This window comes from Hyalella azteca, unplaced genomic scaffold (assembly GCF_000764305.2).
Source record: "Hyalella azteca isolate HAZT.00-mixed unplaced genomic scaffold, Hazt_2.0.2 contig5479, whole genome shotgun sequence".
Classification (NCBI taxonomy): Eukaryota; Metazoa; Arthropoda; class Malacostraca; order Amphipoda; family Hyalellidae; genus Hyalella; species Hyalella azteca.
In genome coordinates, this window is record NW_025935668.1 from 18,962 (window position 1) to 35,035 (window position 16,074).

General features: G+C 38.6%; 1 protein-coding gene across 1 annotated transcript; it reads left to right on the top strand.

Moving 5' to 3' along the window:
• The first annotated feature begins 5,696 nt into the window (after nt 1-5,696).
• Nucleotides 5,697-11,039, top strand: LOC108682766 (protein fem-1 homolog A-like). The gene is made up of 2 exons (XM_018172003.1): nt 5,697-7,499; nt 7,829-11,039. The coding sequence occupies exons 1-2, from the start codon at nt 5,748-5,750 to the stop codon at nt 8,057-8,059; spliced, it is 1,983 nt and encodes a 660-aa protein (XP_018027492.1). The 5' UTR covers nt 5,697-5,747; the 3' UTR covers nt 8,060-11,039.
• Nucleotides 11,040-16,074: the final 5,035 nt, after the last annotated feature.

Here is a 16,074-nt window from a genome sequence, read left to right on the forward strand (position 1 = left end):
AGTTCCAAACTATAATTTCTGAATTTCACTGTGAGTGATGGTGAATTTGTATGGCAGTGTGAAATTCTGGATTGGTTATATTATACTATCTCATGTTTATATAGTTACAAAATGGTCAATCGGATGGCCTACCACATTAAACCTCCTAACGCTATGCCAAAAAGTAGACTCAGCTCATGAGAAGCTGCCACTTTTTGGACATTGCCTGAATTACCAACTGCATGCTGATCTCCATGACACCATGTTCGATGCTATTCACTAGTTGCTTATCTTCAAAAGGACAATTTTTATAATAAATATCTTTTAGGACAAAAAAAAAGATGTTAGCTATTGCTGAAAACTCTCACAATTTCAATAATACCAAGAAGGTTTTTGGTATAGCACAAAATGATGAGATAATCTCCCATCAATTTATGGCATGTATCACATCATCAAGTAGTCAAGCACCATGAACAACTGGAGAGGTCATACTCCCTGTTTGCTTAATGTCAAATTCAATTTAACAATAAATAGATTCATGGTGCAATTCTAGGATTGACAGTACTTTTGGGCCTGGCCCAGGTTTCTTAGTGTGACATGCTTTTTAATTAAGGAGAGCATCTGGCTAGAAGATCAGAAATTTTGGCCTTTTTGTTTTTATGCTCTTCTTGAAGCTGATATTCTGACAAATTCAACAGCGCCAAAATCATCTTGATACATTGATTTATGCATTCATGACAGATTGTAAAAGAGTTACATTGCATCAAGTCTATAACAAATCCCTATGGGCTAAAATTAGCAGCCAGCACATATAAGTGCTCTCTGTCAGCATTGGGCTTCAGTTACTCCAGAGCTATCATGCAGGAAGGTGTTCATGCAGTTCTCTGCAACTCTTGACTGGCTTCCAACTGAAATAATGCCTTTAGCATCCTAGCTATGCAAAATGCCTATATACTGTTTGTCGGCTGTCCTGAACAGTTGAAACTGCTCTCACTGCAAACCTATTTCCTTCTGCAGTTTTCAAGCTACAGAATTGAGACGCATACCATTTGATTTGCAAAGAAATGATCTAGAGATTGGTTGTAGCTTTTTTAAATTTTGTATTAGTTTTGAAAAGATTTTGAAAAAAGGGGCAGGGGGAAAAATATAAAAAAAATTACAAAAAATGCCCCCCCCCCTACCCACAAAGATGATATTTTCAAAAAGGCTACAACCAATTGCTAGATGTGGTCTCTACACATTGAATGATATTTGTCTCAGTAATGTAGCTTGAAAATCCTAGGAGATGGATTTCTACAGTACCTGTTTTTTAGGCATTTTCTATGAATTTTGTGTTTGCTTTCATTTTTTTCAATTTACACAACAAAATAAGCTATTAATTTCTGTTTTACACATGTGTACCAAGTTTCAAAGTGATCCATCTGTAAATAAAAAAGTTTTTTTTTAAACTGATGCTCCCCTCAAAGTGCAGTCAGAAAAATTCAGTCATTGTATAGACTTTTTTTAGAGACATGGGAAAACTGATAATCATCCAGAGACTTAATTGTGCCCAGGTTCCAAGTCCAGGATTGACATAACTGCAAAAATACATCTTCCAGGCATCCTACCAAAATATTCATTTGGTCAAAAATGCCTCCTCACGTGTTCTATGAGATGGCTTTTTAAAAAGTTAGTCATTGCTTAGATTTACGGTATCTTTTAAATGTAGACAAAACATATAAAATAAAATAAAATGCATTTTCCAAGCATCCAACAAGAAATTTGTGGAGAAAAAACCTTCCTCAGAGGTTTTTTAACAGATGCTGTTGTAGACTAGTCATCACTTGGACTATTTTTTTAGAAAATTGAAAAAATTGCAGACGTCTGTCACATTCAAAATTGAAGTCCAGGAGTGACACAACCATAAAAAATACATGGTCCATGCATACTGTATGAATATCTATTTAGGCATTCAAGCTTATCCAGATGCTTTCTATAAGATATCATTGCAAAATTAAGTCATCACTTGGACTTTTTTTACAAATAGAAAAACTCCAATACTTGCCCAGAATTGAAGTCTTGAGCAAAATCAAAGTCCAAGCTAGCATGGTAGCATGGAAGCTATCATGGGTCAGGTTAGCTTAAGATAGGTTAGGTTAGCTTAAGATAGGTTAGGTTAGCTTAAGATAGGTTAGGTTATGATAGATTAAGTTAAATTGGCTTAGATTCTTAGATTAGGTCAAGTTAGGTTGGGTCAAGTCAGGTTGGGTCAAGTCAGGTTGGTCAAGGGTCAAGTCAGGTTGGGTCAAGTTAGGTTAGGTCAAGTTAGGTTAGGTCAAGTTAGGTTAGGTCAAGTTAGGTTAGGTCAAGTTAGGTTAGGTCAAGTCAGGTTGGGTCAAGTCAGGTTGGGTCAAGTCAGGTTGGGTCAAGTCAGGTTGGGTCAAGTCAGGTTGGGTCAAGTCAGGTTGGGTCAAGTCAGGTTGGGTTAAGTCAGGTTGGGTTAAGTCAGGTTGGGTTAAGTCAGGTTGGGTCAAGTCAGGTTGGTCAAGGGTCAAGTCAGGTTGGGTCAAGTTAGGTTGGGTCAAGTTAGGTTGGGTCAAGTCAGGTTGGGTCAAGTCAAGTTGGGTCAAGTCAGGTTGGGTCAAGTCAGGTTGGGTCAAGTCAGGTTGGGTCAAGTCAGGTTGGGTCAAGTCAGGTTGGGTCAAGTCAGGTTAGGTCAAGTCAGGTTGGGTCAAGTCAGGTTGGTCAAGGGTCAAGTCAGGTTGGGTCAAGTTAGGTTGGGTCAAGTTAGGTTGGGTCAAGTTAGGTTGGGTCAAGTTAGGTTGGGTCAAGTTAGGTTGGGTCAAGTCAGGTTGGGTCAAGTCAGGTTGGGTCAAGTCAGGTTGGGTCAAGTCAGGTTGGGTCAAGTTAGGTTATGTTAGGTTAGCTTAGTTCAGGTTAGGCTAGGTTGCTAGTTAGGTTAGTGTAGGTTGGCCTAGGTTGGGTTATTTTGATTTTTTTAGATATTTTTTATGTTTATTATGAGCTAATGATTTTGTTTGATAAAAAAGTGTGCATAGTTAATTAGATTTTATTACTGACTTAGATTGGTACAGGTGAGTTAATTATTTCAAAATGAGATTGTTCGGAATCATTTTTGCTAGTAAAGATTCATATGCTTGTAGTTTGAATTTATATTTTGTACTTTCATTGGTTATTCACATTTTAGTTTGATTACTACTTAATAACAAGGAGAGTATTATAAATGTGTGATTTCTTTTGATAATACATGGCGGATGTTTTTGCGATATATTATTTGATTTTGGGGTCTTATAGATGTAAGTTTTTAGGTTACATATGTTTGTGGCATTGTGTTGTGATAGATATATATGTGTGGGCATGTAATTTATATTAGTGTTTTGATATGATAGTTATATTGTGTGTTTTGAATGTATTGAATTTATTGAATTATATAGTATTTTGTAACTAATGCAAATGGGGTAAATGTGTGTGTCAGTGGTTTCTGGTTAGCAAGCTCTGGCCTCCTATATATGCCTATCAATTTATGAATGAATGCTCATAGAGGCATTAAATTGTCAGTTTGTTCAGTAAGCACCAATTCAAATGATTAGTTAAATTGAGAGCTGTATCACTTTCTAGGACTTTCTGGAACATTACTGTAGATGTTAATATATGAGTGCCGGAAGCAGCCATACGACTGTTGTCACATGACAAGCACAAAAATTTATCAAAACAAGTACAAAATCAAGATGAGAGCTCTTATGTGGCCTTGTGAGGTGCAATATTGCTTATGTATCATGGTTGCAGTGGTACAGTGCTGTGTCCTTGAGTTAAAGATCAAAAAACTTTTTTGTGCAAAGGAACCTAACTTTTCAGGTTAGCAAGTTTCCTGTATCCTGCAGCATTCCTTGTGTGCAAGTTAGGCTTGTAGAAGAAGAATTTAGTTTCTAAAATGGCTTCTACAAGCCTTGATAGCAATACAGATTTTTCACGTGTCCTCCCCCATGCAGTGGACTTACCTTTCTTGATGACAACTTGAGCTCTCAAGTTCCTTCTCCCAAGCCAGCTGAACTTGGCCTCTTCTTTCCTGGTATCAAGTGTTAATTTTGTTGTTAATGCTGAACAGGATCTAAGTTGACCAATTGTGAGTTATTGTTCAAAATGAACCTATTTTATATAAAAATTCATTAGTATTGAACGGATCATCAGATTATTCTTACTACAATGACCCTTACAGTCTGTGAGACCATTGAAGCTTTTCAAAATTTGTAATGGAATGTTGAAGATTTTTAAACCATGATAATGTTCAAGATTTGTCAATGATATATCATTATTTCATTGTACAAGTTTTTGATTTTTGCACTGTTTCTTGCTAGATATAACTTTCTTCATTGTCCTTGTCTTGGCATTATCTCTTATTCTTGGCTAAGAAATTTTAGTCCAAGCTAGCATGGAATTGACCTTCCACTTGGAGATAGGCAAAATGGGATACATTCAAGGCAATTTTTCTTAGCTAAAACAAAAGCCGCAGGTTCCAAGCTTTGCACACATGTTGGCCGCAATCACATGCCTTTTTTTAAACTCATTAGGCCAGGTAGCTGGCCAGAGGGCAGTTGCCTGGCCTTTTTGCCATCATGGGTGCCCCCTATTAATATCTATCGCTCCTCCAAGGGGGCAGGTGGTGTTGGGTGTAAATAGATATTTGATCCAACTGCAAAAAAAGTTATTTAATCCATATATGATAGTGTTTAATTCATGAATTGTGGTATGAATTGTTGCAAAAATTTCTAATGTGTAAAGGCATCGAGAGTTTGCATGTCTGTAGGAATAAAATTGTGGGACGAAACTAAACATTTAACATGCAATTGGATGCAAGAGATTGACTTTGCACCAGATAAGGCTGCTTAGGGTTTTAGGATTCCAGGGTTTTTTTGCCAGTTATTGCTCTCTTGAATTACCAGTGAGAATCATGCTGGGGAAAGGTACAACGGTGACTTCAGATTACATATGGATATATTTTTGTGATCGATTATTGTGAAGATATTAATAGGAATATAAATTAAAACGGTTATTCGAAATAATTAACCAGCTTTTTGTCTCCTGTAGTGATAGTATGACATTTCCGCAACATGCTAAGGTTATGAAAGATTAGAATAGGTTAGGTTAGATTAGGCTAGTTTAGCATAGGTTAGGTTAGGTTGGCTTAAGGTATTTTAGGCTAGGTCTAGTTCAGTTATGTTAGGTTAGGTTGTGTTATAATAAGGTTTGTGTATACAGGTGATAATGTAATTTATATTAATGAGAATTAGTTGTTGTTGCCAACTTGTTGGTTGTTTGTGTTTTTTTTTGTGTAAAGGTGTGTTTTATTGGAATACTTGCTGGTGTTTATGTATGTTCTGGATTTATGAGGTTTGTGCATGGAGTTCAATGGGGAGATTTTGCGCAAATATGTATGGATTGTTTTGAGATATGCGCGGGCATGTAATCATACTTGTGGGTTGTTGTTAGGTAGTTGTATGTTTTCAAATAGTGTTTATATGTATATTGTATTGAATTGAATGTGATCAATTATATAGTGTATATAAATAAAGGTCGGAATAAATAGATATGTCGGTGGTTTCTGGTTTTTAGTAAACACTACAAACCAGAAACCACTAGGCATTGTATAAGTGCTAACATTTTCTTTTATCATCAGTAAAATCTGATGCTACTTAATTTGATCATTCTAATCTTTTTACAGAATCAGATATTTATTGAATGTGTTCATCGTGAATTTCTATGTGGATAAGATGTTAAACTCAGTAAAGAATATACTTCATCCAAAGCGCAAGGATGAGCTTGACGCGGAGTACAAGCGTTTGTTTATGGACTTGATGGAACAGGTATGGTCTAGGATACCATGTATCGACCTGGGCATTGGCGGTCATCTCAGTCCCTATTGGCGACATAAAATAGAGAAACTTCCACGGGAGATTCGGCAAGAAATTGTCAATAGAAAATCCAATGGATGCTCTCCACTGTTTGAGGCGTGCAGACGAGGTCTTGCTGAGGTTGTTGAATATCTATGCAGTACTTGCGGGGCAGATGTGGAACAGAAGGGCCTCTATGCAGTTGACAACGAAAAGTTAGATCACGTTGTGACTCCTCTCTGGTGCGCTGCAGTCGCTGGGCACGAGAACGTAGTTAAAATTCTCATCAAGCACGGCGCAAACGTGAACAGCGTATCAGACACTGGCTCAACTCCAATTCGCAGCGCGTGCTACATGAGTCACATTAAGATCGTCCAATATTTGGTTGCGTCTGGTGCTGACATCCTCAAGCCTAACTTCAATGGCGGTACTTGTCTGATAAACTCGGTTCAAAGCGCTGAACTGTGCCAGTTTTTGCTTGATCATGGAGCTGACATTAATGCTCAAGATATCAAGAATAAAACAGCCTTGCATTACGCTGTAGAAGAGAACAGGTTTGAAACTGTGAAGCTGCTCATTGAACATGGAGCGGATCCCTTCCTAAGAAGTCGCATGGGCGACGACGCTCTACAAACTGCGTGCCTGAAAGGTGCACACCAGGTTCTCTCTTATATGGTCAAGAAGCTAAGTATTCCTAAGGGTCGTATTGCTGACTGTTACGAATTAATGGGATCAACTTTCCTGGATGACCGTAATGATATTCATGTAGCTATTATGTACTGGCGTAGAGCGGTCTTTCTTAGAAAGTCCGCTGGAGTTGTGAAAATAGTTGATGCTCCTTGTAGCACTTTTGACTGGGCACAGGAGTTCATCAGCGAAGAAGATCTGGACAGCATCATAGTGGATCTAGATGCCATCAGAATACAGAGCTTGCTGATATGCATGCGCGTGCTGGGACGTGCTCACAAGGATACAATTTATCGGCTAACAATTCGGGGAGCCGCCTACGCTGATTCTCATCAGTTCCAACGGTGCATCCGGCTGTGGCTTCTGGCGTTGGAGATAAGAATACTCAAGGATTCAATTCTGTCCATTGATGTGTACTCAAATTCTCATGCTTTTGTGAAATTGTTACTCGACATGATGCGTTTCCCTCCCGAAGAAATGAAGCAGATCGTATTATTTGACGACGTTTTCCGGGTTTTAAAACTGATTGGTGATGAGCTTGAGTCAAACATGGGCCTTTTGAACATACAACCTGTAAGTATACATCAGCAGAACACTTACGACCAAACCCTGATCGTGTTCCTATACCTTCTCTACGTCACGCTGCGTATTGAGCCAACATTTGAACAAATGCGGTCGTTGACTTCGCACTTGAGTAAAATTGTTCAGCTAAATCCCGTGTCTGTTCAAGGCAAAATGACTCTACTGCACATGAGCGTTACCATGAGCTCCCTGATAGCCCCGCCTACGCCAAGTTCGTACCCCACATCCCGCAACACCTGCTATTTCCCCGACTTGAAGGTGGCCTCCCTTCTGCTCGACTGCGGCGCTCAAGTAAACGCTCGTTCAACAGGCGGGTGTTCACCTCTCTACCTAGCGTCTTCAGGTCACCACTACCGCAAGGAGGTAAACACTCTCAAAAACTCTCTCGCCAAATTAGGGAACCTCCTCATTCACAGCATTGTTTACTAACTAACTTTATTTCAGTTGCACACAATCCTTCTCCAGCATTTGTCTTTTTAACTTGATGCTGCCAACTCGCAGGCAATCACTTATAGATAAGCGCTTTTACTATTAAACTCTATTCAGCCGAAGTCTGTTAGTCCGATCATGCCTTTGAATGATTCCAATTTAGAGTTGAATTTTTAATCTGACGTTGAATATGCTGCCTATTGTATTCCAGTATGTATTTGTTTTATCTTTTGCCAATATTAAACGTAATTCTGTATTTGCAGATAGTTGAGATGCTGCTGATACGAGGCGCTCATATGGACCAAGCGACCACCGGGTTTGACCACGCTGGCCTTGTGCTGGCGCGTAACAGTGCTGCCCTGCTTGACAAGCTGCTGGTGCCGGTGCCTTCACTCAAATGTTTAGCAGCCCGCGCCATCCGTCGTAGCCACTACTACCCAGTGATGTCTGGCGCCCTGCCTCAACACCTCTACAGCTTCATCGACCTCCACTAAACAGCACGAGCTTTAGCTCGTCTTCAATTTTGTTCACGTTAAAGGAGGTAAAATCACTTCCTTACCGTAGGGCGCTTCCACAGAGTAAATTGCGCATTAAGCCCCAAATTTACCTACTTTTTCATTTGATTTAGCCACCAAGACAGTAGAAACGTCCAAAAGCGTCGCTAATAAACAATCTGTGTTACAGCATTTAATGCTAAAGTGAGGTGGAAATTTTTTTTGGCTTGTAGGAGAAATTTCACATTGAATTCGTCACCATTTCATGAGATTTTGTTTCGTCAACGATTTATTGCCGTAATTTAACCGCAGTTTGATTATTACCCAGCATTTGTCACCTAAGTCGTTATTATTTCTTGAAATCTGAATGGGTTACAGCCCTTAATAAAATCACAGAGAAGAGTTTTATAGATCTCTTCTAATGAATTTACTGGTACGTCGCCTTCTTTGGAGTAAATCCCGAGTGCGAATAATTTAGCTCATTGTTTCTGATATTTTTACTGTTTTGTGAAAGATTTTATGCATGAATTTAGATAATTTTAGCTGCCACTTGATGGTTATCCACCAATTTGGTTGAAAGTAATTGTTTCTATATTAGATAAATTTATTTGTCTTTTGGTTGCTATATGTGAGTAATGATTTGGAGGCACTGGAGTCGGATTTTCAGTGGCATCCACCTTGCTCCTGATGAGGCTGTGCCTGCAAGTATTGGCGGCCAACTTATGTACGCCAAATTTACTGAATTAAAATCTTTTGATAAGTTAAAGTGTTGGATCAAAACAAGTCTATTCATGAGATCGTGCGGTCCTAGTCATTATGACGACATAAGTTAATTTTCGAAGGAAATTACGAATTGTACTGAGCATAATAGAATGTGATAATTAGATCTATCGCTGCCAAGCGAAAAAGTGATGATATTGTTACTAGCAATACATTTTGTCCATTTAACAACGTACCGACATGACTGCTCAACTTCTCTATTATACCATTTTTTGGGGCTTCTCTTGAAATATATCGGCATTATATTATAGTCTTCCGTGTGCCTTAATTCTAAATCCGAATAATATACTTATATACCTCCTAAATAATTGGATATAATACTTGCTTTTTATCATTGGGCTTTTTCTTGATTGTGTGTCTTTTTCATGTGTTTTTTGTGATTGTTCTTACTTGCGCCTGCGGGCTATTCACGCAGGGGTCTATAAGCGTAGACGTGTTGCAGGAAGGGCAAGCGAAGAGATGATGAGTGAACTAAGTAAGGTTTTCGCACTCTGGGCATCTGACCGTCGGTGTTCGCCCCCACACACATAACTTGAAAGACGCCAGCAAACTTTAGTGACCCGACCGACCGAGCGTGTGTGTAGAGGTTAGGGGGGTTACAGAAGGACTGCCATGTAAAGCATCGCAACGGTGTCTTTTTAATCTTAGTCTACGGTCTTAGTGTCTTCTTCTTACTTAATCGCTTTGCCTCTTCATGGGAGCTGGGGGGCATGATTCCATTCTCCCTAAGATATATTACGTGGCCAAAACGCGACAGGAGACCAGCTTCCGTGGATCTACCGCGGAGAGAAGCGAAAAATGCCGGGCAAGACCAATGCTTAGCATGCCGGCCGTCCTGTTGCCGTTCGGGCGTTGCCTTTACCATGAGGAAGAAGGAGTAATGAGTGTTTCAAGTGGCTCCCAGGATTTAGAATTTCATCCAGCGAAATATAGCCGTTGTTAATGTGGTGTTGGGACGCATGCAGGATTGATGGATGTCCAGAGTGAAGAGCTTGACAGAGACTATCCCGGCGCCAGAGCCACCTTATTGGCGGCGGTCCAAGAGGAGCTCTGCCAGGCCTTCCTTCTCTGCGTCCAGCCTCGGGGAGGAGATGAAGATGGCGAGGGCGTATGAGGCGATGTTAGGCGGCACTGTGTGATCGGGACTTTCCCTTGGGCTGGGTCTTATCTGCTCATTTTTTACGTTTTTTTTCTTATAATTTTCTGTAAAATATTTCCTCTCACCGCCGTTAAGTAATTTGTTTATGTGTTCTAACGAGTTATAAGTTTCACAATTAACCGCAAATTTTGTCACTTGTTGTTTGCTGGCATCGTCCTTGTGATCATTAAATGTACTATGTTATTTAGTTAGCAAGTATTGATCGATTTTCTATTCACGTGTATTTTAGTTTAACTTGATGCCGAGCTTAGCTTGAGCTGTGACGGTCAATTGGTGTGCTGCGTTCCTGATAGTTGCGTGGGTGTCACTACTGCGTGCCCTAGGGTTTGTTATTAGTTACAATTCGGATGGAAAGTGCAATTGTAGGTAAATAGTTAGAAATTTAAGCTCCAAAAAACATAAATCTGTCTAAAATTGAGGCTTTAACGAACTCTGTTTTTATGCTTTCCCTATATTTGTGAATCTCATTTCTTTGGTACAGTTCGTTTCGTGTATTCCCAGATGTTTGATGTGCATTATTGTTTAGCATAATATCCTAGATATAGTACTTGTTTTAACTTTACGTATTATTTTTTTTTTCTGGTGGTGCCCGAATTGTGGTACGCGAGAGCTTTTAATTTAAGACTTTTTATAAATAGCGGTGCACTTTTGCCTTCATGGTAACAGGACCAATCAGTGCTATACGTCGGCTCTCAGCTCGCACTTTGAGATAAAAAGTGTGTCACTAGATGGGCGATATGAGAGAGGTTTTATTGATGGTTCTGCTTACACAGAAAGTTTGGGAACCACTGTTGCATGCAAAACACGTATTTTACGAGTTTTATTTGGGAGTCACCAAATCCCTTTTGAGTGTGAAGAGTTTGCGTGTTTACCATTTCGCATAGAGGTTTTCCTTGATCTGCTTTAACCGTAGAGATTTTCTCCCTATTATGGGCCGCTTCGTACTGACTTTAAAACTTAGTTATCATAACTTGTCCAAATGTTGCAATCCTCAGTGTATTGACTATATTCAAAAGCCTTGAAATATAAAGTTAGCTTTTTGTTACTCGTTTTTTTTGCCGGAAACAGGGTTCTAGAAAAAACTTTTATGAAATATTTGTTGTTTTAAACAAATCGATAATTGCCAAATAAATATGAAATCACCATGAAGTACGATACGTTTCCTAATACCGTGCAATCTATAGTCGTTGAAATATTGAACATTAGTGCCTGTTGTATCCCAGTAAAAAGAAGTAGAGTTTTCTTGACATCCCTCTAAATACAGTCGAAGAATTGGTGTTGACCGTATTTGTGCCAAACGTAAATTCGTCTATGCATTGGGGGTACAACTTTACAATAATAGCAAAACGACAAAAAACTAGTATTTGAATTTTGCAGTGTCGAGTTTCTCCATCAATCCCCATCTTGGGAGAATTATTCAATTTTGCGCCAGTAGAGCGCTTAAGCTCGCAAGGGGCAGATGTCTATTCAGCGTACGCAGTATTTATTTTTCACGGCGATCAATGAACTTGTGGAAATAGTCTGCCAGAGTCGGACTCGGTCGTCAAAACGCTCTCTGTAAACTGCTTCAAGAGCGGGTCCGACAGTTTCTGGAAGGACAACACAGCCCATCATCACGATCATGCTACGAATAATATATTTCCGAACAGCTTTGAACAGACGCTGTAAGTCACGCGTGTGCACACTGTGCAGTTTGTAGTGCTGATAAAATTTCTTGACCGATTGACCCGGACCCGGACCCGGATTGACCCGGACCCGGACTGATCCGCCGGAACAAAAAACCCGCTCACAAAAAATAATCAGCTGCAAATCATCTGAAACGTCGAGAAACTTGAAAATTTACATGGCAAATTCCAAATTTACTTAGAAAATTTTCGTATGTCTAGCACATGAGGGTCTCAGAAAAGTAAAAAATTTTCGATCGAACAATTCGATATCTTGCCCTATCATTCTATCAATAAAATCACGGCACTTGGAGTTGGAGCGATGGTCGTCAGACGTCAGCCCTCACGGCCGTGCAGGCCCGGCCCGTGCTCAGGCCTCAGGGTAGGCTATCAGTTATACACCATTTGACAAGTGTGTGGAGCCTCAAGTGGAGGTGTTGTTTAGCTTTACTTTGACCCATAGTGGCAAAGCAGAGAGTTTTTTAGACTCTCCCTCAAGTTCATTTTTGAGTCCTATTGGTAGACAAGTAAAGTATCCTGGATACCAGCATTATCATACTTAAGAAATTGGTTTAAATCTTGAGTAAATGAGGAAATTAAAAATGAACTGATTCTAAAAAAGCCCTGGTTTGCCACTATGCTTTGACCGAAGCAATCAAATTGTTATCTAAATATCTTATTAATAGTATTTTTACTCTTCTAAGACCATTTACCTTGTGCAATAAAACATGTAAGTAACTGCAACTGCAATTACTGCATCATACTCAATACTCATTGTGAGACTAAGTGAGTTATAATGTGTTTAAAAAATTAAAAAAAAATCAATCATAGCTGGGAGTGAAGAGGATAAATGAAAAAATAAGGGTCATTTATGGTAGGTATGTGCACAAAAATTTTTTTTCCTTTTATCGTAATGAAAATTACACCACTGAAAAGAGAAAAAAATTTAGAAAAATATCATATAAGTATGAGTGAAGTAGGTCGAAAAATGAAAAAGATATGAATTTTTTCCTATTTTCTATTTCACCCCAAAAATGGACCAACTTCTGTCACTTTTTTTTGGAAAAACTATCATTTGTAGGTTTCCTATGAGCCAATTTCAAAGTTTTTAGTACCATTGGAAAGCTCATGTTGTAGGCTATCTATTCTAACCAGATCAGCCGCTAAACTTTTTTTTCTTTTTTTTTCTTTTTCTCTCTTCTTCTTCTTGCCACACATTTCCTACGACACACAGCAATCCCCCAATTGTGGCCTTTTCCTGTGTGTATCATTAGTGTTTAAAACAATCTTACATTAGTTTTACCTAGCCAAAAAACCCTAACATAACCTAACCGAACTGAACACAGCCTGACATATCCTAACCTGTCCTAACCTAGTCTTACCTCACTTAACCTTACTTCACCTAACCGTACCTTGCCTAACCTTACCTAACCCAACACAACCTAACCTAACGTAACCTATCCTAACCTAGTCTAACCTAACCTGAACTAACTTTGCCGTACCCTAATCAACCCTAACTTAACCACCCTATGTGATTGTCGCCATAGTGATAGGAACTTGTTCCTGGCTTGAACCTAACCTCAGCAAATGACGTATATTTTACGACATGTTTAATTTCCTATCTGTTCTTTTTCGATTCCGTGCATGATTGTGGCCGGAGTTCGCATTTCCAACACACACTGAACGTGTTGGAAATGCGAACTCCGGCCTAAATACTCCAAACATCAATAACCTGGGTGTCGGTTTTCTTCTATCAAAGTAAACAGTGCAAAAAGTTTAAATACCTAGTCGATGGTTGCAAAAAAACACAGTTAAAAGACATTGAAAAAGCAAAAAATCGCAGTTAAGAATAATCCCCTACGAAAAATCTGTATTGGACGCAGTGGTGGACTTCAATTTAGTATAAATATATAAATTTAATATGGAAGCTAGGATCATGAAACAGGGTCCAAATTAAAGGCAAAGACTTTTTCTTTATTGTTAGGGTTGTTGAAAAAATATACAAAATTTTTCCGTAGAGTTGTGAAGAGAAAAGTGAAAAAGTTGGTAAAAAGTTGATCAAAGTTGATCAAAGTTTTGCTCACAACTTTGTGTGTTTTGAACTTTTTCAAAATCCGTTTTCACCAGTGTGTTTGTCTCAACAAGACGCATCTTTTTCCCGCTTCTACTATGGCAAAAATGTTTACGGTTTGGCCGCGAGAGTTGAAAAACCACCGAAAAATGGCCGAAAACAATTTTTTCAGGGTCAACTTTGACCCCCAATTTAGGGATGAAGTTTTGACCCGACAAAAAATCGTTCGAAATCCCAAACACATTCCAATCCTTTACCTTTCGTTTGAAATGAACCGCATTGCTCCGAGTTTGCAACTTTTCGAGCTATGATCGGTTCCGATTTCTCATTTTAGGTAATTTTTTGACCAAATTTTCCCCTTTTTGGGGGATTTTGGGGGGGAAGGAGTGGGAATTTCAGAAATCCGACAAGAACGTTTGGTAGAAAAAATATGCGTACGTGCCTGTGCCAATTTTCATGAGATTCTAACGGTTGAGCTCCTGGGAAAAATGGCTCGAGTGAAAACTTTGACCTCAAACCCCCCTGTACGTGATTATACAGCAGCAGCATATCAAAAGTGGAGAGTATAAGTTTAGCGTCCGCTTTGCTGGCTGTAGGCACACAGAAAGTGAGCCGCTCCTGCCGAACCAGGATGGAATTCTAAAATTTACAGTTCATATATTATTTTTGCTACACCTAGACCAGTTTTTCGATACAACATTATTTGAGGCAAAAAAATAAACTTCTTATAGGCTTAAACACGTATAGGTAAAGGTATAAAAAGTTTCTATAAAGTAATCACTTCACTTGGAAATGTTGTGTGTCTGCAGGGCAGCTTGCACTCAACAATTAAAATTATAAAAAGTAATAGTTCGTTAAAGATTTGTCTCTTAATGTGACAGCAAAGAACTTTTCCATGATACACACACTAAACACGCAATTCATGGGAGCGAGACTACATATAGAGCAACGAAAGCAGGCTCCCGGCATGCAACTGACAGAAACGAATGATAATCGCGGATGCGGCAGCATGAGGCATAACGTTCACATGCTCAATGCAAGAGAATGATTAATTATGATATTTTTGATAGAGGTTTGAAATATTTTTGGAAGCCTAAAACGTGAACAAATTATTTCGTTACTCTGACATGGTTGATTTCAAAATGAATATTTTAATGCCAATTCATGAGAAGCAATTAAAATATATTGAATGATGTTCATTTTATCTATAGGTTGAAGTAAACAATTATGAATCAATTTATTATCCTTTAAATAAGAATCCTTGCATTGAAACATCTTTATGATGTGTCTACCACAATATTTGTACAATAGTATGGGTATCTAGAGTCAAAGCCGTTAACCGATCATTAAATGGCAGCCGCAAATATGTAGCATCGTTCTACCTATTAGGCTATTACGGTCAATAGAACCTAAATAAACTCATCTGAAATTTCGAGAGCATGCTCTAAAAACTATAATCTTGATTTCAAATTATCTTTCATTAATTTCAAAATACGATATCCATGTTTATTTCCTGCCCAAATGTTACCTCTTGCACATCCCAGCTAAGCAGGTACTTGATAGACATTAAAAAAAAAAAAAAATGATGTCGTCATAGTTCAAGTTTTTTTAGTTCGTTTCCAAACAAAAAACAATCAAATTAAGCTAACATTTTGGCGGGACTTTCAAAATTAAATACCTTACGCGCGCCGATGCGGAAAGTGGCTGTCCACCATTTTGCCAGCATTGTTTACATTCAAGCGTACTTTGTGCACATACCTATTTATGGCCATGTTCTCAAACATTGGGCTAAATATCATCATTTTTTCTACTGTCTAGATTAGACAATGTTTATTAGGCAAAGTGGCAAACTATCAATTTTTTTGAATCAATTCAGTTTAAATTTCCTCATTTATTTGAGATTTGAACCAATATCTTATGTATGATGATGCTGGTAGCCTGGTATCCATGATAGGTTTGCTGGTCTACTTATAGGACTCAAATTGAACTTGGAAGAGTCTAAAAACCTCTCTGCTTTGCCACTATGTTAGCCTATTAGGTAAGGGAGTAGGCTTACAGATGAATTTCAAGCAAGGCTCTGCCAAGTCTGCCCAGTGCCCACTGCCCAGTTACCAGCCATTGTTGTGCTGAAAATGAAACTTAAAAGATGTTCCTATAATGTATATGTGTGCCTTTTGGATTGTTCTGGCATCCTAATGAAAAACAAAGAGGTTCAGGAAAAAATCAAGTTGTCCCTATCCCTAATTTCTATTGCATAAATATTTATGAGAAAAATCTATTATTGTCATTTGTCAGACTGTCAGAGAAATGTTTCTTTATAATTTTCCCATGCCTCTTTGCA

Bases quoted from the DNA above. Each gene is read 5' to 3' on its own strand.
- LOC108682766 (XM_018172003.1), top strand. From the start codon at position 5,748: ATGTTAAACTCAGTAAAGAATATACTTCATCCAAAGCGCAAGGATGAG. The intron at 7,500-7,828 runs GTAAACACTCTC...CTGTATTTGCAG, and splicing joins GTCACCACTACCGCAAGGAG to ATAGTTGAGATGCTGCTGAT.